Raw genomic sequence first — 24123 nt, 5'->3', positions numbered from 1 at the left:
TCCGTCGCTATACAGAGTTACAGAAACGAGAACCAGATCTATTGGCAGCAACCTGGTGAGAATTCACTTGGTTGAAGACTTGTCGGAAGCTGCCAGTGACAGAAACCGATGGCGAGGGTCCCTCGCACTTTTGATGGCTTAATCCATCATGTTACATAAAAGAAGAAGATGAATCCATATCCAATCGCTCAGATGATCACATTCCATTGCATTGAATGGTTTATCACCAGTATGAATCTAACAAGCCCAATGCTGCGGGGTCACAAGTTACACAACTCGCCAATAGGGGTCAGGGACGTTGCAGGTCAAATGTCTGTGCTGCCATCTATAACTATATTAGTCCCCTCGATGTGTACATCGAGGATGTAACAAATCGCCTGCAATGTTCTGCAAATGAAAAAAAAGCAGACAGTTTACCACGTTGCTGAGTGTTTGGTCAATCGTTAAGGCATCCAAAATGGGTACCAACCCACTAACCAAGGATCTGTTTCTCTGGTTCATGTCAGTTATTTACCTTTTTGCATTTGCGTCCCTCTATGTGCAAATTCCAGGTGAGGATCCAATCAATGCAGCAATGCTTTGCTGCTATACTATTCTATTAGATTACTAGACCACGTCAGTGAATTGGAATTGATTATATATGTACATATAAACTCACTGCATAGACTATGTATAGAGATTCTTCACTGACGTCACGTGATGACGTTGCCAATTGTTTTGCACTGCCATATTGGCCGTCACACGTGGTCACGACGTAAAGGAAATGCATTTGCGAGTGGCCGTCAAAACGTCACGTCGTAACGACAACGTCACGTGAAGGACCTCTACTACATGATGTATAGGCCCTTTGTCAGATACACCGGTACCACCTAGGGTCAGACCAACAAACCATCTTTACAATATAGATCTTCACGGTAAAAGACCCTAGGCCGAGGTGGTACAGGCGTATCTGGAAAAGGGCCTATTCATATTGCTGAAGGTTATGTCTTGTGTCTACTAGTAGTACTACACTGTTAATAGTATTGCTGGGTGTCGCTGACCCCGTAATTTTGATATATATACTTGCACAATTAAGTCTTCGTGACTAAACTGTAATAAAATTATATCCTGCAGTATATCTTCCTCTATTGAGTATTGTACTGTACGTCTTGTCTTTATCTGTCTGCAGCATACGCACTAGTTTATTGTATTTCATCCGAAATAGATGATTGTATTTTTATAAGGTTCAATAAACTTAATTTGATTTTGAATTTGTCTTTGTCTTCTGTTCTACATACTACATCATTCATTTTATGCCACTTTGATGGTTACCCTACCCATCGGACCTAGCTTGCATGAGAGCGTTCGTCTTCAATTAAATACAGGGCTTGCGATTCAATGGGTGATATGAATAAAGACTAGCAAATGCTTTTATCTAAAACTCCATGTACATTTACACTAGGCCTTTCTGTACAAAATTGAAGTAAAAGCATTTGCTAGTCTTTATTCATATCACCCATTACATGTATCGAGACGTGAGATCTCGTTACGGTGCTCTTTCCAAAGTACATATGGTGCCAGTATTGCAGTGATCAATCGCACTGATGGGCTAAATGAAATTTCCTGTGACGTCACTTTATTGATGAATCGTCCCTGATGACCGTGCTGTGTCAGTGTTTTGTGTCCGTCTGGTCATGTTTCCTGGTCCAGGCTTTTGTAGTACTGTTAATAGTGTTATTAGTAATCTCATTATTTCTTGCTCGTAATCAGAGGGGCATAACAGCGTGCTCTGAGTTACGTCCTGCTAACCAAGACAAAGAGGCTTAATGGAGTCGATTGTATAATTTGCAGAGTAGGCCTAGAGAAGAGATGGTCATCTCCTTTTGTTATTCAGGTGAATAATCAAATCTTGTGGGTAGGATAACATCTGATTATCTTATTCCTGTTTTCAGGATTGTATGGTGATAATGGAATTCTGCCAGCAAAACTAGTCATCAAGGATGGTAAGGTTGTGATCTGCATGACAAAAATATGTTACATTTTAATCTTGTAAACTGTTGGGCCTGGCTAATAATTTCATTCATCAATCAAAATGTAAACATGGCAGTTATAATTATAATAGAAAAAACATGCTCTTCTACACCTTAAATAATCATACATTACAAGAAAAAAGCTGCCTTAATAGTTTTGAACCAAGCCATGACCGACAGTAGTAAGATGTGGAACTTACAATTTATTTGAAGAGATTCAGTTCACGTGGAGTGGCTGGGGAGACAGATATTTTCTAAATTGATACCGGTCCGATTGTGGAATTCATTCCAAGTCCAATAGAAGTTTAATAAATGTATTTTTCAGAGCCCAAGAATACAGAGGCTTTCTTCAAGGAGCAGGCGTCCTTACTACGACTGATGCCTTTTCTGAATCTAGATGTCCAAACTGGGATGGATCTGCTATGTGTGCTCGGAATCCTTGTATCCTTTCTGTGTTTCGTTCACCGGGGATCCAGAGACATGCTCTCTTTTTCTATTCTCTGGATACTGTACTACTCACTATTCCAGGTAAGTACTGGTTGACAATCTTGAAGTAGATGAAATTTCATCCAATAGCTTCTCGGGTGTCTTGTCAAATGTATTATGTTTTAGCCGGGAATGGTTTATAGTAATGAAATTGTAATTTCCATTCTCAAATTTTCCCATGCTAATTTTGAAAATGATCTCAAATGTACATTGATGTATTTCAGGTTGGTCAAACATTCCTTTGGTTCCAATGGTGAGTACTCTTTGTGAGGTTCATTTGGAGAAATTCTTGCCTATTTCCTTGTGGCTGAAAAAGGAGCTTTGCCCAAGCTTTGTACATCTTGAATCTGTTATAAATCAACACTCGGTCCCAGTCTATGTGTGAGGCAACAGATAGGGGGATGTTTTAAACCTGACTTTGATCTATTCTGTTGGGGGTCCAAGTGTTAAGCCAACCACCATTCTTTAAGGTCTTGCACTCGTTCTTTTACAGGGATATTCTACTGCTGGAGACCGGCTTCCTGTGTATCCTTGTGGCCCCGCTCCAACTGAGGCTACTGTGGTATCAGACATCTGCTTACAACAACCATGATACCATCACCATGTACCTGGTCAAGTGGCTACTCTTCCGGCTCATGTTTGCCTCTGGGGTGGTCAAGCTGACCAGTCAGTGTCAGACCTGGTGGGGTCTCACAGGTGAGCTGAAATTTCTTCATCCAATGAGGAAATGGTACCTGACTATTTTGTAGATCTAATTCCAAACTATTGGCCATGCCGGAGTGTAAGGCAGAGTGTTGTTCCATGTAAAAGACTGCTCACATTTTCGGGGAAGACTTTTGCATCCAGGCTGTCAGAAGGTGGCTCTCACATGACTTCAGTGCATCGCCAGTTGCAAGAAAGGGCGGAACACTAAATATTACTTTATGTGAAAGCGCCTGTGAACAGGACACTTGGATTTGGCAACATACATGACACTATTAAATGTTCTTAACTTTAGTTTACTTTTTGACAGCATTACCAAACGGCTGGAGTTTTATTTTAACTGCTGCCACCTTTGGTTTATACCCTTGTTCCCTTGTTTCAGCTCTGAACTGGCATTTTGAGTCTCAGTGTCTCCCGACTCCGCTGGCCTGGTTCTATCATCAGATGCCCGAGTGGTTCCTCCGACTCAGCACAGTGATAACATTTGTGATTGAAATGATCATACCATTCCTGTTCTTTGCTCCGATACGATCCATGAGGTTCTTTGCATTTTATGCTCAGGTGAGTCAATTTTCATTTGTCCAGGAGGGCAATTTTTCCCATGACATGGATTTTGTGCTATAAAAAGTGAAGACAATGCTGTGTTATCAAAAATCACTGATTTATTCAAGCATAAGGCAAAAGCCCAAATTTGGACGATGACACATAATTTATGATCATGACCATCAGAATGTCTAATTCCTAAATATCATAGCTATGTAGGATTTAATCAGTAGTTCTCTTCCTGTAACATCTAATTTTGCTTAAAGTGCCCTGCTACAGATATTCCTTTACTCCTAGTCGCACTAGTTTTTCATAAGTAGCTCATATGAAATTTCAAAAAAGCAGCAATATTGTCCTAACCTTCTGCTATCACAGCTTTTGACTTTGAAAATAAATTATACACTTATATACAAATTCTACACATGTATCTGCAAAAACGCTCTTTTCACATGAGAAAGGTCATTTGATCTTAAACATGAAAACCTCCTTTACAAGCATTAACTGTAGTGCTATTGGTTCAGCCACCATCAACATGAGACCTGGTAGTGGTACTCCTCAAACCAGTTTCTTCATTGAGAAAGATAATGAAAAGGGCAAGGCACTAAAGAGAAGTATTTTCCACTGACCTTCAAGTGAAAGGAGAGTACATTATCCATTGTAGCTTTTTGGTAAGTTCTGTCCACTTACTGAATCTTCCAAAATTATCAAAGGTACCTTACTTGACCCCCTAGTTTAATCGTCACTCAAAAGTCATCAGTTCCAAAGTTCGCAATTACCATCTGCAGGCGAACAGTATTAGAGTGTCAATCCTTCATTTGTTTAAAAAATGGCCTTCTAGGGTGCCGTGAAAAGGTAAGCAAGTGACGTCTCCCAGCAGATTTGTTAATCAACCCCGTCATTGCAGCCTGAACACAAATACAATGCCTACCCCTGTATTCATAGTTGCACGATTTCCTGCGGGAAACACACCTCCAGTGGAGAACTTGTGTTTGATATTTCGAACCTCTCGACCCAGAGCAACCCATGGAGTGCCTCTAGAATCTGCTTCATGTGGCTGTACAACTGACCAATCAGTGCCCGCCCTGCCTCTAACTCTCCGCGCACAGAAATAATGATCTGGAGATCGTAAGTTTTAGTATCAAGCGATCTCTGCACTAGGATGCTCTCTCCTTCAGTTGTGGCATACAGCATGTCCTGCCAGTCAATTCGACTGATTATGTGACTTTGTAAGCGCACGGAAAACTTCTCGAAGATTGACTCCGGGTAGTGAACGGGGAATGTGTACTTGATTCGCATTTCTGTTTGGCTGTTAGGGACTTTATCTGGCCAGAGGTCACTGATGTCCTTGGGTTGAACGTCCTTATTGTACCAGGGCATGACCACCAATGCTTCACGGTAAGAGTGCGATGATGGTATATCTGGTTGCGGGATATAATAAAACAAGTCTAACTTGGGCACAAGTTGCACCATATCTGCAAATTCGTCGTAGGTTATTTTGACATAGAACCACAAACATCTGAGTAGAGGGCGCGAAATCTGACCAGATTGAAAGAAATCTTCTTTAGCTTGGTCAAAGGTTTCCGAGTTGAACATCCCCCTGCTGTTGAACACCCGGTTCGTCTCATAGTCCATGTAATCTTTGAGGTCATGTCGGTACAGGCACTGGATGAGCTCGACCAGGTAGCCAGGTACGTGGAATACAATGTCTTGGAGAGTGGGGCTCTTGGCAAACCAGATGATATCACCAGTATCACGGAAGAATTGCAAGCTGGCCTGCAGCTCTTTTGGATCTGTGATTTGGAAATTGTGAGCAAGTTGTCGAACGGTGTCCATCGTGACGTAACGGCCTGGGTGCATGTTGAGTTTGGCGCGGAATCTCGTCCAGTGATTCGGGATAACACGCTGGGCATCTGGGAAGAGATTTTTGTTGATGACCATCGTTTCCAAGTCATTGATGATGTCCTCGATTCCAGGGGTACCCTCGTTGGAGTGGGTGATTGTAACATTTGACACAATCTTCAACTGGTTCTTCACGATCATCTCCGCCTTTTTCTTTTGGACTTTGAGTTGTTTACGTGAATGCCCAGAGGTGGTGCCCTCACTTCTTTCCTCTGCCATCATGGACTTGGCGGTTTCTCGCATCGTCTTCACTCGGGTCCGATGTTCCCGCAGATGATTTTCCAAATCATTTTTGACACTTTCCTCATTCTTCGCATAGAAATCATCGCAGCACAAATCACTCTGCGTCCCGACGATCTTCACGACAGCACCTGGCACATGCATTTGGAGCATGTCAATCCACTGACCAATCGTGCGCTGAAAGTTTGAGGAGTTGTAGAAGCGATGGTCGTAAATGATGATGTACAACGCCTTCTCATCCAGGAAGAGGGGATGAATGATGCGGTAGTTGGTATCCCCGCCAAGTTCAAGCACGATGAATTCGACATTATTGGCGGTTTTCCAGCGTCTTTCGCTCATCACTGCTGTCGAATCTTTGACGGATGTTGTCAAGACCGACTTCCCGAGTACCAGCGCGTTGATAAAGCTTGTTTTACCAGCTTGGTAATCACCCAAAACGATGATCTTCTGTCGTTGAAGATTCTCGGTCTGGATGATCTGCTGGCGGCGCAGGTGCGTCCAGATCTTCTGTGGGTTTTCGGTTTTCCAGATTTGTTCTGGCGGATTCTTTAGTGGGTTCTTGTGCAGCCACAAGCCGCTTTTCTCGTAGTGATTATACGTGTGAGCCGTCTTTAACCCCGTCATCTTGAACATGTCAAGAGGTAAGGATTTCAATTCGTTCTCCGTGAGATCAAAAGTCTCAAGCAAGCTCAAGTTACTAATGTTTTCAGGCAGCTCTTTGATTTTATTCTGATTGACAAATAACCTGCGGAGATTTTTCAACTCGCTGATCTCTGGGAGCAGTTTAGTTATCTTGTTGTTTCCAACCCGAAAATCAATCAAGTTTTGTAGATTCTTGATCGTCGTCGGGATTTTTGCAATCTGGTTATTGTCGAACTTGAGCGTCTCGATGTTAACTAAGGAATCGATGGCGGTCGGTATCTCTGTTAAGAAATTACTTGAAAGATTCAATGTACGCATGTTGACCATTTCCAAAATGGCAGACGGGAATGAATGAAAAAAGTTCTTCTGTAATAGGAACTCCTTCAGGGATGTTTGGCATTTCTGCGGAATATTATTGATCAGACACTCCTCGAGGTCAATCCGCTCTAACTGTGGGATCTCGTACAGTACCTGTGGTATGTGTTCCGACTGGATCTGACCCTTACTGAGTAAATTCTCCATGTACGCGTCCTGGACGACCAGCTGTGCGAAGCTGCGGTTGTTGATCTTCATGGTGTGCAGTTTATGTAACTCAAGCATAGTCTCAGGAAGGCTCTCCATGGAGTTTCCCCACAATAACAACTCAGCGAGCGCCTCGCAGTAAACGATCTCTATCGGCAACGTGACGATATTAGTCTGCTGCAAATTTAGCACTTCTAAATTGAAGAGATTTCCCACATCGGGTGGCAGCACATGTATCTTATTCCGGCTAATATCGAGATATCTTAAACTCGGGATTTTCCAGATGACCGGCGGAACATAGCGGAAGTTACACTCGGATGCACACAGCTGTTGTAGATTAGTTAGTTGCTGCATCTCTAGGGGGAGCCCCCCGAAGTCGTTCGGACTGTTGCTACGTATTCCGTTCTTGCTGATGTCGATTTTCACGAGGTTGGTCAGCTTTTTGATTTCAGGTTGGATGAACCTGATGTTGTTCCCGCTCATCAGCAGCTCCTGAATGCCGTCTTTGGCTGGAAGGAAAAGAAAATTGTTCATGATTACAGTAGGGTTTTTCTCACAAGCAAGAGGAAATGCACCTTGATAAATGTTAAATCTCACTGGCAAGTATCTATCATAATGTTTCAATCAGTCAATTTGACCGAGTTGTCAATGTGCTCTTACATTTAAAAAGCTGTGGCGGCAGTGATGTTATCCCATGACTCGTGTAGTCGGCCTTCCTCCATTCCGAAGAGTCCGTTGGCAGTTGAATCCCAACTTTCTTACTCTTCGATGAGCCTTCGGATTTTGCCGGTGACTTTGAGCGCGGGCGTTGCTTTCCTTTAATCATGGCTTCTAACTTTGTTTCGATCCTTTTCATATTCTTGAGGGGCGTACCAGACACCGCCATTGCCTGCACGATTTCCTGAAAGGAGAAAGTGTAGATTTGCATGAGTTGTGGACAGGTCTTTCTGATCTTAGAGTCTCAAAAGTGGTAAAAATGTTTATATTTTGGAGCAGGTGTTTTGATATCTCCTTTAGAAATACTCAATGTATTCATATATCAGGTTGAAATGCTCTTGATGAACGTTTTGAAAAAAATTATCAAGGTATTTTCATGAAATGCCTGGTTAATGGGTTATAATGATAATTCCTGTCTTGCCTGTAGGTTAAGATTATACAGCAATCTTCATTGAAATAGAATGAAAGAGACAACCAAAGAAGTTTCTAGTGAAATATTTTAAACCATTTGTAAAGGTTTTAGTGCTGTAGTTTTACTTAGCCATGGCAGTTTTGGAAGGTTTGCTCTTCAGTAAGATAGCATAGTAGTACATTCAAGGCTAGAAATTATAGGAGTTAAATGTTTATTGGAAATATGTCCAGGTCAGGTGACATCCAGTCTGTTCAAGACCCTCAAGTTGGAGTCAGTAAAGTACTTAAAGCCACCAAAGGCACATCCTCAACTAATGAACGGATGACCAAGTCTCAAATGTGTGTCGATGTATTGAGAACATGATAGGAAAGGATAGTAATCCAATTGCTGAAAAGAAAGTGTGAATGGCTTGACTACCAGTCAAGAGAACCAGTGACCAGCACCATGCCAGCAGGCCTTCAGATCGCAACCACAGGGGGAATGATGACCAGGTAGACCCCTCATCTCATGTGATGATTGGGGCCCCCTCCTTCCCCGCGAATCCAAGCAACCAACGCAAAAAAAACAAAAGCAAACCCAAGAATGTGCACTCACCTCAATCACAGTGATATTTGGTGAACCAGGCATATCAACCGAATCCATGTTTGATCGGTAATTCAATAACTAGTTAATAAGTAATGAGCTTAAGCAATAATTACAACACAATTGCACCCATTACACAGACTCTTGGAGAAAGTTTATGACCAACCCAGCAGGGTTCTTAATCTGACTCCAAGAAAAAATGCCTCAAAATAGTGAATCTATCCGTGTGGTTACCGAAATAGTCCCAACTTGTCATGCTTGTGACAGTATTCTAACGGGACATGAGATTAGGCTGTAATCCTTGCCACAGTTAGCCATACACCCAAAGGGGTATTAATAACAATATGCATTATAATGCGGATTAATATGAATAACTACATTTCTGTGTTTGGGACTTTTACCATGGTAGATAAGGCCGGGGATTAGAGGGTGACCCCATACTTTCACTTGTGTATTGATGTAAGCCTGATAATACTTTTAATTTTACTTCTGATATTAGGACAAGACGGAGCATGTTCATTTTTTATCACAGATAATATTCGAAGGAGCCGCATAGCCCAATACTGCTGGTTTCCACGGCACTAGGCATCCAACGAAGTCCAACCTTCAAAGACCATAGTTGAGGAAAAAAGAATCGATGAATGTAGCCGATAGAAATTGCTAAGTGATTGATTAAGTTTCTCAGGAAATATCGTGACTGCTGGGTAAATCAATGTTGAAAAGAAAGTCATGACTCAAGGTTGCTACTTAACTTAACTATAAAGACATAGTCTCCACATGCTTTACATACCGGATCTGCAAAATTTTAGAAGCTGTGCATGTTAGAAAGTTTCCAGAATTTCTTTGAAATAATCGTTTTTTTCGAATCATGATTGTCTTTACTATTCGAAAAGTGTGCACAAGTAGTGCAAGCATGCAGACTTTCTTTATACAAAATGGACTTATGAATAATTGATGACCAGTTGTTTTACAAATAGATTGATGGCTGTAACTACCGTAAACTGATCAATAGTTTTAATGGACCAACGTCATGGTTATGCATGCACATATTCTCTTTGAACTACATGTAAATGTTTTTTGAGCTGTTTTTTGGCCAACACAATATAAAAATAGAGGATTTTCAGAATTTCATTCCACCGAAAAACTTGTGTAAGCCTTTTCAGAAGCTTAAAAAATGTATTTCTAAGGGAATACCAAAGTCCAGGGCCTTTCTGTACATAAGGTTTTATCATCGATAGAATTTAAAAGAAAATAGTATAAACAGTTTTATTCACCTCGCCCTCCATATTCCGGATGTCTCCCATAGTTATGAAGAAACGCACACACCCATTTTCATATAAATCCAATTGGGAGAATGTGTTCCTGACTGGCTAGAGTATATTTGTAGGACAAAAGCAAGTGGCATCCGGTAACATGCATGGAGCACGGTTTGAAAGTTCCTTTTAGTATCAAGTCGAATCAATTTTTCGTATTGTAAATTTTTTTATCGGAATTCATGGGCTCCTGGCACCATAAGAATGACTCAAGTACATGTAGGTTGTATTCCTTGCGAGTTGTTTTCTAGTAATTGTATGGCCTGTGCGCCCTCGGGACATAGAAACATGGCTCTCTCACTAAAAATGTATAAGGCAGGCAATAATGGTCTGGACATGTGTTTGTTGGGATAAAGTACACCACTTGTATTGATGTGCAGGGTCATGATTGCATGACACCAAAACTGGTTACACTTGTTTCCAACTTATTTATCCTAACTGTGAAATACTTTGCGATTAGCATAGTTATATTATATGATTGTTTCACATGTATCTGTGGGATAATGATGTAAATATTGATGACAATTGTGCATGTTAGCGGGGTGTGTTTGGGTCTGGACTTGGATAATTACAATGTGCGAGATGATTGAGATCTTTCACCTTTTCTGCTTAAAGCTGGACCTACAGTAGATACTACCAAGTGATGGCTCATCCAAGTGATGGCTCATCCAAGTGATGGCTCATCCAAGTGATGGCTCATCCAAGTGATGGCTCATCCAAGTGATGGCTCATCCAAGTGATGGCTCATCTAAGTGATGGCTCATGATGTACAAGGAGAACCTCTCTACCCGGTGCTGAAGGAATAAAAGACAGGTGATCTGTGCAGAGTCTCCTTTTATAGTAAAGGCCCAGGTTCAACTTGAGACCATCCCTTGAAGGAAACGTTGTGAGAGTGGCTCACATCACTGCTCTTTTGTAAAGCCTTCATGTAATAAAGGAGATTTATAGGATGCATCAGAAAATGTCCACAATGTTTACAAGAGCTTACTTCTCCTCACTAACGTTTGTTGCACCCCAAACATAGAGCCAAAGTCCCTCTAAAACACCTGTTTCATTACAGATCGACCATGTTATTCTGAATGAATAATTTATTATTTTTTGGATTCGCATTAAGCCTTTGAGCAGTTAATCACATTTTACCAAAATAAATGAGCTGTGTGATTTTGTTTGTTAGTTCATTCAAAGCTAAGTTCAGTCCATTATGCTAAAGGGTATTTTATTGATACGTGCCTGCACATCTTGCGTAGCTGCATTGACTCAAAGGGCTCAGAGTGAACACTAGCCATCATATTCAAATTTCCATAACAGTAATTGCTACCGGTATTCCGTGACCGAGGCCTTTTAGAATATTGTCCCGTAAAGGTTTAAGCCTAGTTTTGTCGGTAAGGGAGTTACCCAGCAGGGTCCCCAATCAGATTATTATTGAACTCACTAAATCAGATCATTGCTGTACACAAGCTGTTTTGTCTGGACATGAACTTAACTGTAAGTCTATTTCATTGTTTGACCCTTTGTTGCCCCCTTAAAGGGAAAGTCCTCCTGCCTCAGATACTTTTAAAACGTGGCGCAGTGTAAAATACATTGATAACAACCAGGGTGTTCTAGAATGTCACATTATAGCTGTCATGAGTTTGATGCCTGTTCAGATTGGACTCTAGCACGTGATGGAGAGGACCACTTTCAACCTCTGCCACAGGAGCGCTATCGTGTCTATTTGTTTCGACTCCTGCAGAAAGTCTAGTAATCCTGGCCTTTTCAATAGAAGCCAAATGTGTGTTTGGTGTCATCCAGGACAGAGACCTGTGGAGCGACCACCTCAATTTCCAACTACAACGAGTGATGTCAGAACTCTGTGACAGAGATTGGTCTATCAGACAATATTCTGGGAGCAGCAGTTTCCTCCTACATGAGTTTTAGTAATTTCAACAGATGATGAAATGAATCACATGTTACTTTTTCATGTTTTGAGTGAATTTTGCATCGCATTATAGTGTCCCACCATTTCCTGTGCCACAGTTGGTATCAAAGCAGTTGATGCATCCAGTCATTACTATGGAATTCCCATAAACAAGTTTCTCAATGGAACCAAATTCATCCACATGATCAGCAGGCCGAATCTTACTTAAAGTGTTCTGTGTCAGAGAGAGAAGGTCCATTTTGTGGCTGGTGAAAGAGTATGGTAATAGGCAAAAACACTGATTGTGGGATATATAGTAAAGTATGACCAAAAACCAAAGAGTTACCCGAATGATCAAAACTTGATAAGAATCTTGAGTCGAGAGGTAAAATTTATGTAGTCCTTAGTTATTACCCCCCCCCCCCCCCCCCATCAAAAAAGAAGGTAAAAAGGGAGTATACTTACATTTTTGTCGGGAGGAGTAACTACTGTTATGATAAACCACTGGCACTACTGTTAATCCTCTGAACTGATCTCAGTTTATTTGCCCCACGACTCCTCGATACCAAATCATCAAATATTCTATTCTGATTAAATATTTGCTGTTGTATTTGCCAAAGATATTAACGGGAGCTTAAGCCACCCGGGCCAGTAGGCCTCTGACACTGCAGAACGAAAGAAACCATAAATCGTTGTCAAAATCAAATATATACTGTCCTGTTATGTTAACTTAGACATGGACTAGGCCTATTCCTAACAGGGACTAGGCCGCCTGGTTACCAAACAAAAGCTAGAGGTTTAGAATGTAATTGGACTCGTAAATGTTTTTATTACAGTTTCATAGACTTTCGTCTTAAGGTCGCGATATGTCTGTTGGGGGATATATAATTGACAGGATCGTTATTTATTAAATCCACATTCATTATTTTAGAGTCTTTAAAGGAAATGAATGGGTTTTCTTGCAAGATAAAGAGATATATGTGAAAAGCTATTGAGAGCTTTTGAAAAGGAAATCTCAAACTTACGGATAAGTTATTCCGGTCAGGCATTGAAGTGGCTCAGTATTAAACGACATCTTCTTTGAAAGTAAATCTTTTCAAAGGATAGTTCAATCCTCTGATCAGAAGAGCGCATTGTGTCATTCACATAAAACCTCTGACCTCACCTCGCTAGCTATTACAGATGTTTTAGTTACAGTTTTGCCAGAAAATTGTTGCCTTCCCCAGGACTGATATAATCATAGGGTTTTACAGTGATGAAACCAAGATATATACATTCTAGACAAAGTACAATGCCAGACACCCACATGTAATATGGTCCAGTCACATGAATATGGCTGATATTTTAGTTCCACTATCTTGGGTATGTATGTCGCATACTGTAAATTCTTCATACAGCAGAGATTCTCTTTCAACCAAACTTCCGCAAACTTCTCACGTCATGTGGTGTCATGAAGAGAAATTCCAGACCGTTAAGGGATAAAACCAATTATGTGTTCCGCACAATTTCAGGGGTAAAAATGGCACAGTCTGATGATTGCGGTTCCCTATTGGGCCGAGTGCTGGCAGGAACCCACCGTGACAGTTATAGACTGGTGAATTATATGAAAAACTTTGATGTTATTTCATGCTTGAAAAGCTACCTACAAGATTTGGCGTCCTCGGGACAATCTTTTATATCAGCCCATGTTGTGATGTCAGAGATAATGTTTTTGGCTTCAGTGGTCTCCATTCTCTCCACCTGTGTAGTCTTTTTAGACTGGAGGTAGTGCAATTGTAGTTTTGCCTGTTCTAAAATGTTCTCACTTGCTTATTACAAAAAGTTTTACTGAATCTCTACTCACCTCATCCGAGTCGCCAGCCTCGCTGAATGTGGAGATGCTCCATTCACCGTCGTCCAAGAAGCCGACAACTCGTTGATCCATCGCCATCCACTCCTCATCAACCTCGTCATCACCTCCGTACGGTATCCGCACAATCACCGGCTTCTTCATCACTTCCTCGTCACGCTCTGTCAGCTGAACGTTGTCCTCACTGCGTTCATCCGCACTGTCAACTTCACCTATCTGCGCAAGTCGCCCTGTATTCGAGTCAGAATCATGTCCAACTTCTACTCTTCGATTTTCAGCAAGTCCTGTTTCAATTTTGCCAACCTTAGCAAAGTATTCCATTTCACTGTTGTCAACCTCAGCTGTTTCTCTGTTGCCAACCTTAACCATTTTGCTGTCTCTAACCTTATCCATTTCATTGTCGCCATCCATGTCCTCACCTCCTCCATTTGACCGTTCTGTTGCATTTATCCCTACATCGACCTCGCTTTTCTCTCCCGTTCTGCTAATGGACTCATATTGATCCTCGGCGATTGTTCTCGTGTGTAACTCATCTGTATTTATCGCTACAGCGGTTTCTTTATTTGATACAATATTTGATTGATGGCTGCTATCGGGCGATGCAGGCGAATCAGATATTACGCCAATATCTTTTGAACTGTTCTCTGCACCTTTGATTGGCTCATGGCCTTCATCAATATCGACTGCTCGTCCCTTCCCATCCCGATTGGAATCCTGTGTGGACTTGCCCGACTGGTCAGGGAAATCTGAGGCACTTTCGGTCCCATCTTTCAGTGTCTCCGGAAGTGTCTGTGTGGCAGTGGTTTTCTTCTTGGTTGGGTCTGACTTCACCATCTTGTAGCGTTGTGTTTATATCCTATTAAAGTTTTAATGCATCCTAGGCGGCCGATTTCGAATTGAACTTCATGTGGTTTCTGCAAGAAGAAAAGTTGGAGTAAAGCTTAAGGATTGAGAATAGGTTGGAGTTAAGATTAATGATTGAGATTAGGTTGGTGTTAAGCTTCATGATTGAGATTAAGATGGTGTTAGCATGATAAGATTTTTACTGAAACCTTAACAGAATGCGACAATACCTTTTGAGTGGTACTGCATTGGCTGAGATATCAATGTTAGATCTTGAGAAATTTCTTTAAGTGGCTATCCCTGGTCTTGCCTTGAAAGCCACTGGTTTACAACAAACAAAGTGTTCACTATATCTTTCATTAGTTAATTCCACTAGTTTTGTAACTCTGAGTTGAACAAATTTGCTGTTTTACCTTTTTCTGTTTTACAGGTTTGTTAGTTTTGATAATATTTATGTTCATAATAGCCACAGTGCCTTTGATATAAAGCCTGTTGGGCTATGATTTTCAATACAATGTTTTACATGAAAATGTCACTAATGCTGTGCTTGTAAGAAATGACTTGTTGGCCTTTTGTTATTTTGTTTACTTTTGAAGACCACTGAATTGATTTTATGTTGACAGGCTTTAGGACGTGTTTGATTCGAAATCCAGTGCAAATATTCACACTTTAGTCACAGAAATTTAAAAATTGTTGCATTTCCATATTTGATAGAAAAACTGAATCGGTTGTCTGAGATTTTCATTACTTTTGACTGGCCCCAAGGTTTTCAACAAAGATGTTCAAATTTCTTTCACTGTTTACAGTTGCTTTCACTTCCAGTTTCGCAGAAGGCAATGTACCTGTTAGATATCTGCTGAGGGTATGGGCTGGGTTGTGAGCATATCCATTCTGCTCCCCAAGTATAAACTCATGACAACTTCTTTGGTATTTCTGTACCCACGTTCCATAATAATCCTCTTAATTCTGTAAAATTCTGTTAAGTTACCACATTTTGTAGTGGTTAAAGCCTTTGGCTTTTGTCTGCAAAATAGCCTTTTTTCTATGTATCATTCTATTAGCTAGTAAATAAATCACCCATTTGTAAAAACTTCTTTGGTAGCAGTAGAGCATTATCCAGACCCTTGGATGGGCTAGCATAGGCAATCATTACTTACTCAACAAGCATCAGGTATGAGTTGATAACACAAGCGCTTTATCTATCAATGTATCACAGAACTTTTGTGCCAATCCAAATGATGTTGCCCTGGACAAATAATAGAATTGCCTCTTCTGAATTATCTCCATCAGTTGTCGCATAAATCCGGAAAATAATCCAAAAATCAACACGGTTGTCAGTACGAGACAGTGTCTGCTTTGTTGCTATATTGGTGCTAGCATTTCTAACCTGTTATACCTGTTGCAAGGTGCCATCAGTGCATTAGTAACGTTTGTTATTCTGACAAGCCCGATATTTGTTCATCGTCACATAACTGATTGATTCTCAATACTCATGTTTGATACATCGGCAAACTCCTACAATGCAATATTCCAATGTCTTCAGGGCATATCTGTATTGGGAGCATTGCAGGAATAATAAAAATGTATACATTTAATATCTTATTCTGGTGTGCTATCTACCGTAATAGGGTTATGATGGGCAATTCTGAGTTGACAATTACCTGCCATTAACAGTGTATAGCTAATATGGCAGAACTCCTGGAGTTAAATGACATTGTTAGCAAGTTTACCTTCTTACCTGGGAAAGAAATATTAAATTTACCTGAGTTGTGATTTCGAAAGTGTAGCCTATGGATACATCCCTCAATCTGTCTTCTGTATGTGACTATCTGTGATACTCCTTTCACTGTCTGCATACAACATAAAATTGGGGAAAAAACCACACAAACACGTATGCGTTACATTGTCACGAAATGCTAACATAACATGCAAATATTGTGAGAAGACTTGGCCACTTGGATATCTAATGCCACCCAATTGTTAAAAGTATGTCAAAAACTCTTCAATTATCATGATCAGTTCTCATCTCTGCTTGGACACATTTTCATTTTACGAGGACAATCAAGGATGATATATTGTTCACGGTTCATGAGACCCAATTTAGGCGTTATCTCACTAGGCCTTTTTGGTGCTGCTCAGATTGCTGTCCGAATGCTATCTTATTTTCTGAATAGCAGTATTCAGGATGTTTTTTGGCTCCCCTCGTGAGCCTATGCGATGACGTGGCCTCCATCATCGTCGTCCAAACGTAACCATGATTGGTCGGTCCTGTCTGTGCTTGGACATGTTGGACACAATTCGTTCGGGACAACTGAAGGTGATTGTTAATGGTTCAGGGGACCCTCCTCAGGGGTTATCATCTCAATAGGCCTGGTATATCAATCTGGCACTGCTCAGATCGCTGTCAGAATGCAATCATACTTGATAAAATTTGGGTAAACAACCAGGGTGTTGTAAAAAATCAGGAAACTGAGATAAGTTTTAAGAAGAAATTCATCTTATAAGGACAATAAAGCTGAACACTGGTAAGTTAACAGTACAGATGCCCTCTGATTCATTTTTACCTGTTTTCAACAAGGAAATAACAAACTATATATGCCTCTGGCCTCATATCTTCCAGATCCTCCTTCAAGTTTTAATCATTCTGACGGGTAACTACAACTTCTTCAACCTGCTGACAATGGCGCTGTGTATATCGCTGCTGGATGATGGCTTCCTGCTGGCCTGCAGTTACAAACGTTCTCCGAGTAAGTCGACTTACCGTGGCAGAGGAATTGACTGGCGTTGTAGTTGATGGGACTTGCAGCAAATTGTAATTGTGAACCTATAACATCATTGTAGAAAATTTGTTTAACGATGCAAAATGGTAACTTCTGAAATGCCAAACCTGAGTATAAACTGTCATACTTCTTAAATGATTTCTTCCTCCAAAAAATGCTGAGTTGACAGAAAAAGAGACATTCAAGTGACTGATATATCATGGCTATTCTGTTCAATCAGGGATCAGCAAGAAAAGCAAAGTATGGATTATTCAAAATTTCTTTTTAAACCGCATATTCTCTTCGTTCAGAGTCCGAGACGAGCACATTGGAATCAATACCATACCTTGGCTTCATCCTGCGAATGTTCAAGAAGTTCTTCATGATCTCCACCTATGTCTACATTATTATTAACACGATCAGACACTTCAATTTGAAAGTGAACCGCGAAGACTATGCCATCGAGTCAAAGATAGGTAAGACTTGTTTGTGTCAGGTCTTGGGTTCGAAAGAGACGGAAAGCCTGTCTCTCTCATCATCTAATCAGCTTGAAAGTAGGCAAATTAAATTGATTTATTGTTAACGCCATTGTCAAATGATCTTGTGCGGGTGGGTTGGGACAGGAAACAAGAAAATGATTTCACTCGGCCTTGTAAAGTCAAATGATACAACATTTCCTTTTCAGCTTTCACCAAAGATGATTTCAACAAATTCTTGGAAAAAGTAGTGCCGTTCACAATCTATATTGGAGCAATTGGACTTGGTGTTGAGATTATTCAAGCAGTCCTAAGGTAGGTGTGATGCGCAGAATCGATATTGGACCAACTGGTCTTGGTGTACTGTAGGGATATACTGACAGTCATAAGTTAGGTGTTTACAGAGCATCCTGAGGAATTCCAGTGCCTTGCTCCATGGACATTAAATGAAAATGATGAGCTTTACTCTTCTTGAACGTGCATTTGACTACTGTTCCATTGTAGACATTGATTCTCCCAGTCACTTAGAGAGAACTTAAGTTGACGGTTTAGATTATAAGGCAGTTTGATCAATGTGTATGAGCAACTGTTTAACACTAAGACAACAAAATTGAAATGTGGACTTTAGTCACAACAAGCGAACAGTGTCAAATATACCGTAACTAACTTTCATATCTCATCTTTTTGCTTTTCTCTACACATAGGTGTTGGAGAGAGGATGGCATGCTGAAGAAACTCTGGTCGTTTTGTGGCTGCGTGGTGTTTGGATTTGCTGCCGCTGGAATGTTTGCGCTCAGTTTGGTACGTAAGGATGACCAAAGCATGTTAGGTGATCAACTCTTCTCAAAGCTTTGTGATCACTTGATAATGTCCATAATAATTAGTTCTACTCATCATTTATGTGAAAGATGGCTTGTTCTTGCTTTACAGTCTGGTAATTTTTCCGGGATCAGTGCTTAATTTGAAAATTCTTCTCAAACATATACTTTCTAAAGTTCTAATGATTCTCTAGGTTTGAAGGAGCTGTCTATGGTGTAGTTATCAATCAAATCCCCTTAGGTCGTAATTTGTCCAAGAAATTTACTGACCATCACTTGTTTGTCAGGTTCCATATGCCCCAGCTTTACACAAGAAATCAAAAGAGATCGTACATCCGTCTGTCCGGGATTTATTTGCGAGAACTCGTCAGTTCCGCCTGACAAGTTCTTACGGACTGTTTAGAAGGTAGCTTGTTGTTCAGGAGAGTTTTAGATAGATCATAAGTTGAGAGCTTTTTGCCAAGGTAAATCCAAGAAATTAGATAGAGTTGAACAGTGGTGAGGTTGCCTTGGATCAAAGGTTTCCTTTCACAGTTCAGATGATCCTCTGAAAAAAAATTTCTCTGATGGAGTCATTTTTGCCTCAGCTCCTGTATGTTAGAAAAAAATTACCCCAGTGAACATTATTTACTTGACAAACATTATGTTCAGGGCTATGAAACTCTCAACTCTTGTGAAGTCTTAGACGTACTACATTTCTCAATTGGTAGTTGTTGCATGCTTGCTTGCTTTCCTGCAGAATTCTTTTTCTCTTATGGACTGGTTTGGTGGGTTCTTTTTTCGTTCTGTTTATCAGTTTCTATGCCATTTGGTTTATACTATCTTGAGCACTGACCAGTCGCCTTTGCATCATAAAAAGGAATATTTCTACCGACTCATTTAAGCCGGACTAACCAAATTGCACCTTAAGTATTATGTACTTAGGGAAGCACACATACTCCTGATATCCAATCTTCTTTTGATTGAATAGCCAACCGGAATCTTTTTGTCTCCATGTTTTATGTTTTGTTTATCCTTCCTCTATTCTAGGTGCCTTACTCCTACATAGAAGCTAAAACCTACCACAGTCTTTCGCCCTCTGTCGTAAACTGGTATGAAAAAACTGAACGTTTTGAAATAACCAGCCACTACGGACTATTCAGATCGTAAGGGCAGCTTTCGTTTCGCTATAATCAACTTGATTGAGATTTGGATGAAAATGCTTTGATTAAAGCTTTTAGTGCGTGTTCTCTGGTCGACAAAAGGTTATAATTGTGTTAGACGCTTTGATTAGATTAGAGTAGAAACTCGATGAGGTGATATGTTTTAAGAAGTAGATGCATGTGCTGCTTGGTGTGGCTTGTACTAGCTGTGTCGTGTTGGGACGTTGGAGCTTCCTAGTTACTGTAAACTGCCAAATCTTTGCTAGTATTTTATTTTTGCAAATGATCTCCATTCACGAAGATTGAAATCGCATGTCTATTCTCAAAAAATAAATAAAGACTATTTTTATGAATTCGTGCTGTTATGTTATGTACGTGTCTTTGTATAGTACTTTATGGTGGTTTTAGTTATTTGTTTTCATTTTTCCTTAAAGGTCTATTCTGTTCATAAGAAATTTGAAAATTGAACTTGAATTTGAAAAGTTCTAATTAAATACAGACTGATTATGAATTTCAACAACTCTGTTGTGTGGACTGTTATACAAATACAAATATTAACTTAGGCTTAATAGTTTTAGCGACTTTGCATGCGTAATAACTGTGTGATGGCAAAGTATATTGTGAATTTGTGATGCACTAACCACTCATGACCGTTTCACCAATCCTATCATTGAAGAAGATCTTCCAACTTCATTTTTCAGAATGACTGGTGTCGGTGGGCGACCTGAGGTGGTGTTTGAGGGTAGCAATAGCATGAAAAGCGGTTGGAAGGAATATGAATTCCTCTACAAACCTGGCAATGTGTCCAGGAAACTTCCCATAGTGGGTAGGTAAACCCGGAGGTAGTTTATTCCAGAATGGCTGATGGCAGCACAGACAATATAGCAATTTGCCAAGGAATATTCAAGTTCTATCCACGCATTTTTTCATATTTCAATATTTTCATTGAATTTGTGTAACTCGATGCATAGCACTTCACCTTATGTGAATGATTATGTGCTGGACTTAATCATATTGATTAAAGTTTTGAATACCTTGAGTTGTGAAATCTGACAATGGATGCAGAATAGAGCAACATTGTAATAAAATGAGATTTGCCGAACTGAGTTGACAGATATTAGCAGCAACACATCTATTTACATACTTTTTCATATTTCATTGACTTTGTGCCACTCATTTGAATGATTACGTGTATGTGTTTGACTTAACTTCTGTTTTACCTTGAGTTGCAAAAACACGATTTTAGCAGCATGTAAGCCTCCAATTTGAGCACATGTTCATGGATTTGAGGTGAAATGTTCACAATTTGGTCTCTTTGCAGCGCCCCACCAGCCTAGACTTGACTGGCAGATGTGGTTTGCCTCTTTAGGCAGCTATCAAGAGAATCTCTGGTTTGTGAACCTCGCCTATAGGATACTGACTGGACAGCCGGAAGGTAAGAAACTCCACCGCAGCTGGGAATTGGTGAAATCGTCATCGAACTGCCAGCGCATGAGTGCCTCTTTGTGCTAACGTCGAAAGTTATCCTTCAATGATTGTGAAAGAGAAAAGGTTGCCAGGAATAAAGTCGTTGTTTCGGCCAAAACCTCAGCGAAATCCTGTGGCTTTTACCTACACAAGTGAGGGACGAATGTTTTGCAGTCTGTCCATGCCAAGGTTTATGGCACCCCTCAGTCTGTGTTCAATTAGTATTGCAGGACGCAGGCAGATTGGGTCAACCTGTTCTGCTGAATTCTTTAAGCAGCTAAAGCCAGGATAGAACTATTGTGAGTGGCCCACAGCTCCGTATAGTTTATAATTTTTCTGTATATTTCTGTTTATTTCAGTGATGGAGCTGATAGACCATAACCCATTCCCGGAGAAACCTCCAAAGTTTCTGCGAGCTCATCTCTATCATTACCATTTCACGTCTATAGACCCTTCTCATAAAAAGTAAGTACCGGTATATGATACCCTATCTAGGGCCCAGAAACGATTTCACTGATTCCCAGTTTGTCCCTAATAAAGGGCTCTTATTTGATAAAATGATGTGACTGGATGATATTCCATTGCAGGCATTCGCGTACCGACTGGTGGTGGAGAGAGAAGAAGGGTGAATATCTGCCCATTCTGACCAAGGATGAACCGACGCTGCTTAATTATCTCAGGCACCAGAAAATCTTTGGGGTAGGTAATAAACAAGAATTCAGACAAATTCAGTCGCAGACTTTCATAATAGCACCTTTGCCTGAATCATAGTTCTGGTTATCCCAACAGAGTTTAATTTGTTGTCTGACGTGTGGTCTTCTTTTCCAGGGGAAGCCCACCAAACCGCCTGGAGAAAACTTCTTGGCCAAGTACATCCATCTTCTACGTGACCACCTTGGCCAAATGGAAGGGTTTAACTTCGTTATATCGCTGTTCTTGGCCGGTCTGGTTGTGCGGTACATGATGTCTATCATCTGGTGATGAGACAGTGGAACCTCGGTTTAAATTGCGGACACCTCCATTTACAGGACACTACCTCTAAAGGACAACACTTACATGTATTCTGCATTCACCCCTGCCTGTACTATATCTTGATGAAGTTGCTTGTCCGTTTGAGGTCTTACTCTGTTCCCCACTGTTTTCTGTATCTGTGTGCCAGAATTGTCCTCACATATCCTGGTGTAGGGGACAGTATTGAAGGATGTGTACTGGTGTCTGCACTTCTCTCTGGCATTGGCATTATCCTGTAAAGAACAACACCTATTTTGTCCAAGATTTGTCATCTGTATTCGATTGGACCTCTATAACAAGGACACCTCTCGATTCAGAACAGCCTTTGTTAGTACCAAGAGTGTACTTAAAAGAGAAGTTCCTCAGTTGTTGATTTATTTAAGTGTGACGGGATATGTTTCAGTCGCAGATATTTTGATAGGGTACATGTAGATAAAGACTGGAAGTGTTATTTATTTGTTGAAAAAGTTTACCGAATTTTAACACTTTTCCCTCATATATAATAGTAGGGGTGCCAAGGCCACCCAGTCCACAAAAACTGGGTCACGTCATGACATACTTTTGTTTCTAACATTTTTTTGTAGAGTGGATCATTCTGCATCAGATTCCAGAGGCCTGCTCGGGCAAATCATCCGCGAAACTAATTTTTCAGCCTACTTTTGTATTTTCGGAGCAGTGGAAAATCGCCCCCAAATTTAGGGGTAGGGCAAATGTTATTGCATTTTTCAAAGGGTTCCGCATAAATGTTTCCATCATATTTGGTATCTGTGGAAAGCTTATAAGGTGTGCTACATTTTGAGATCAATTGTTTTCTAATTGGGTCAATTTGGGGTCAACTAGAGGTCAAAAGGTCATGGGCGGAAGGGGTAAGTCAAAATCCACGGCTCTCTAAACTCTATGCCATGCTGTGCCCAAGTGAGTTAGACTATTGGAAGCCAACTAATGCAGAATTCTAGAGCACTCCAGTGGGTAGTTTTTTGATACCTAACTAAGCAACAGGGGTAAAGGACTTTTATATTAACCCCTTCAGTTTTGGGGCAAAATTTTGAAAATTGCTAAAAAATGAGCACCTTTCACTAATTAAACTTAATGGTGCAGTTATTGATCACAATCACTTTCTATTCACAATAATGAACACTGGCAACTTTAATTCTATCATTTTTCACTTTATTAGACTAGTAATTCTTGTCACAGTTTTTGCAAATTTAACCCCTTATGCCCTCTTCAGGTTCAAAGACTTGCCTAAGTCAAAATTGACGACAGAAAGATCATCTCACGATCAATAAAAACTTGACAGTGCATGATATAGTATATTTGTTTCATATGAAAGCAACAAATGGTTATGTATTTATACATGTATATGTATAGCAGAGTATTATATACCAGCAGGACATGAACTTCTATCATCATAGTGGAACCAAAGTTTACAGCAATGGCAGATAAGAACAGTTAGCCTTGTTCTAAGAGTCAAGATACTCCTGGTCAATTTCACTTGTAGGCCTATTGTCACAGTTGCGAGGGTCTCCACAGCACCTGCATGCAAGAGTGCAAGCGACTCTTGGTTGTGCTTTTCTACAAGGACAGTTAGACCTGCATCTTCCCTTCTGACAATTGCATTTTGTGCTCTGTAGAGACGGCTTCGGAGCTTTTGTCATCAAGCAGGCCATGAGAGCGCCACCGTGAAGTGTTCTCCCAAAGTCAGTCGCAGTGGGAAGCATTGGTGATGCAAAGGAAGCCCTTTTCCAAACCAAAGCCTGGTATAAAGCCCTCCTCAGATGCAAGTTGAATGCGTCA

General features: G+C 40.5%; 2 protein-coding genes across 4 annotated transcripts; one reads left to right on the top strand and one right to left on the bottom strand.

Annotated features, from left to right (window-relative positions):
• Positions 1 to 372: 372 nt before the first annotated feature.
• LOC135492375 (lipase maturation factor 2-like) lies at positions 373 to 22826 on the top strand. 2 transcript variants are annotated; one of them, XM_064778819.1, is made up of 16 exons: positions 373 to 551; positions 1932 to 1982; positions 2335 to 2537; positions 2720 to 2748; positions 2989 to 3191; positions 3580 to 3758; positions 17277 to 17403; positions 17727 to 17891; positions 18101 to 18206; positions 18596 to 18692; positions 19739 to 19854; positions 20553 to 20677; positions 21173 to 21286; positions 21678 to 21783; positions 21906 to 22017; positions 22147 to 22826. In XM_064778819.1, exons 1-16 carry the CDS (start codon positions 458 to 460, stop codon positions 22297 to 22299), a joined length of 1980 nt encoding a protein of 659 aa, XP_064634889.1. In that variant the 5' UTR covers positions 373 to 457; the 3' UTR covers positions 22300 to 22826. The 2 variants fall into 2 exon arrangements, with proteins under 2 accessions (XP_064634889.1, XP_064634888.1); XM_064778818.1 differs by lacking the exon at positions 19739 to 19854 and adding an exon at positions 18997 to 19115.
• Positions 3842 to 16597, bottom strand: LOC135492652 (malignant fibrous histiocytoma-amplified sequence 1 homolog). 2 transcript variants are annotated; one of them, XM_064779217.1, is made up of 4 exons: positions 16419 to 16597; positions 13808 to 14727; positions 7704 to 7944; positions 3842 to 7552 (listed from the first exon to the last, which is right to left on the bottom strand). In XM_064779217.1, the coding sequence occupies exons 2-4, from the start codon at positions 14645 to 14647 to the stop codon at positions 4677 to 4679; spliced, it is 3957 nt and encodes a 1318-aa protein (XP_064635287.1). In that variant the 5' UTR covers positions 14648 to 14727; positions 16419 to 16597; the 3' UTR covers positions 3842 to 4676. The 2 variants fall into 2 exon arrangements, with proteins under 2 accessions (XP_064635287.1, XP_064635288.1); XM_064779218.1 differs by lacking the exon at positions 16419 to 16597 and adding an exon at positions 15814 to 16079.
• Positions 22827 to 24123: the final 1297 nt, after the last annotated feature.

The sequence above is a fragment of the Lineus longissimus genome, chromosome 8 (genome assembly GCF_910592395.1).
Source record: "Lineus longissimus chromosome 8, tnLinLong1.2, whole genome shotgun sequence".
Lineage (NCBI taxonomy): Eukaryota > Metazoa > Nemertea > Pilidiophora > Heteronemertea > Lineidae > Lineus > Lineus longissimus.
The sequence above is the reverse complement of the archived record's forward strand: the minus strand, read 5'-3'. Positions and strand labels throughout refer to the sequence as shown.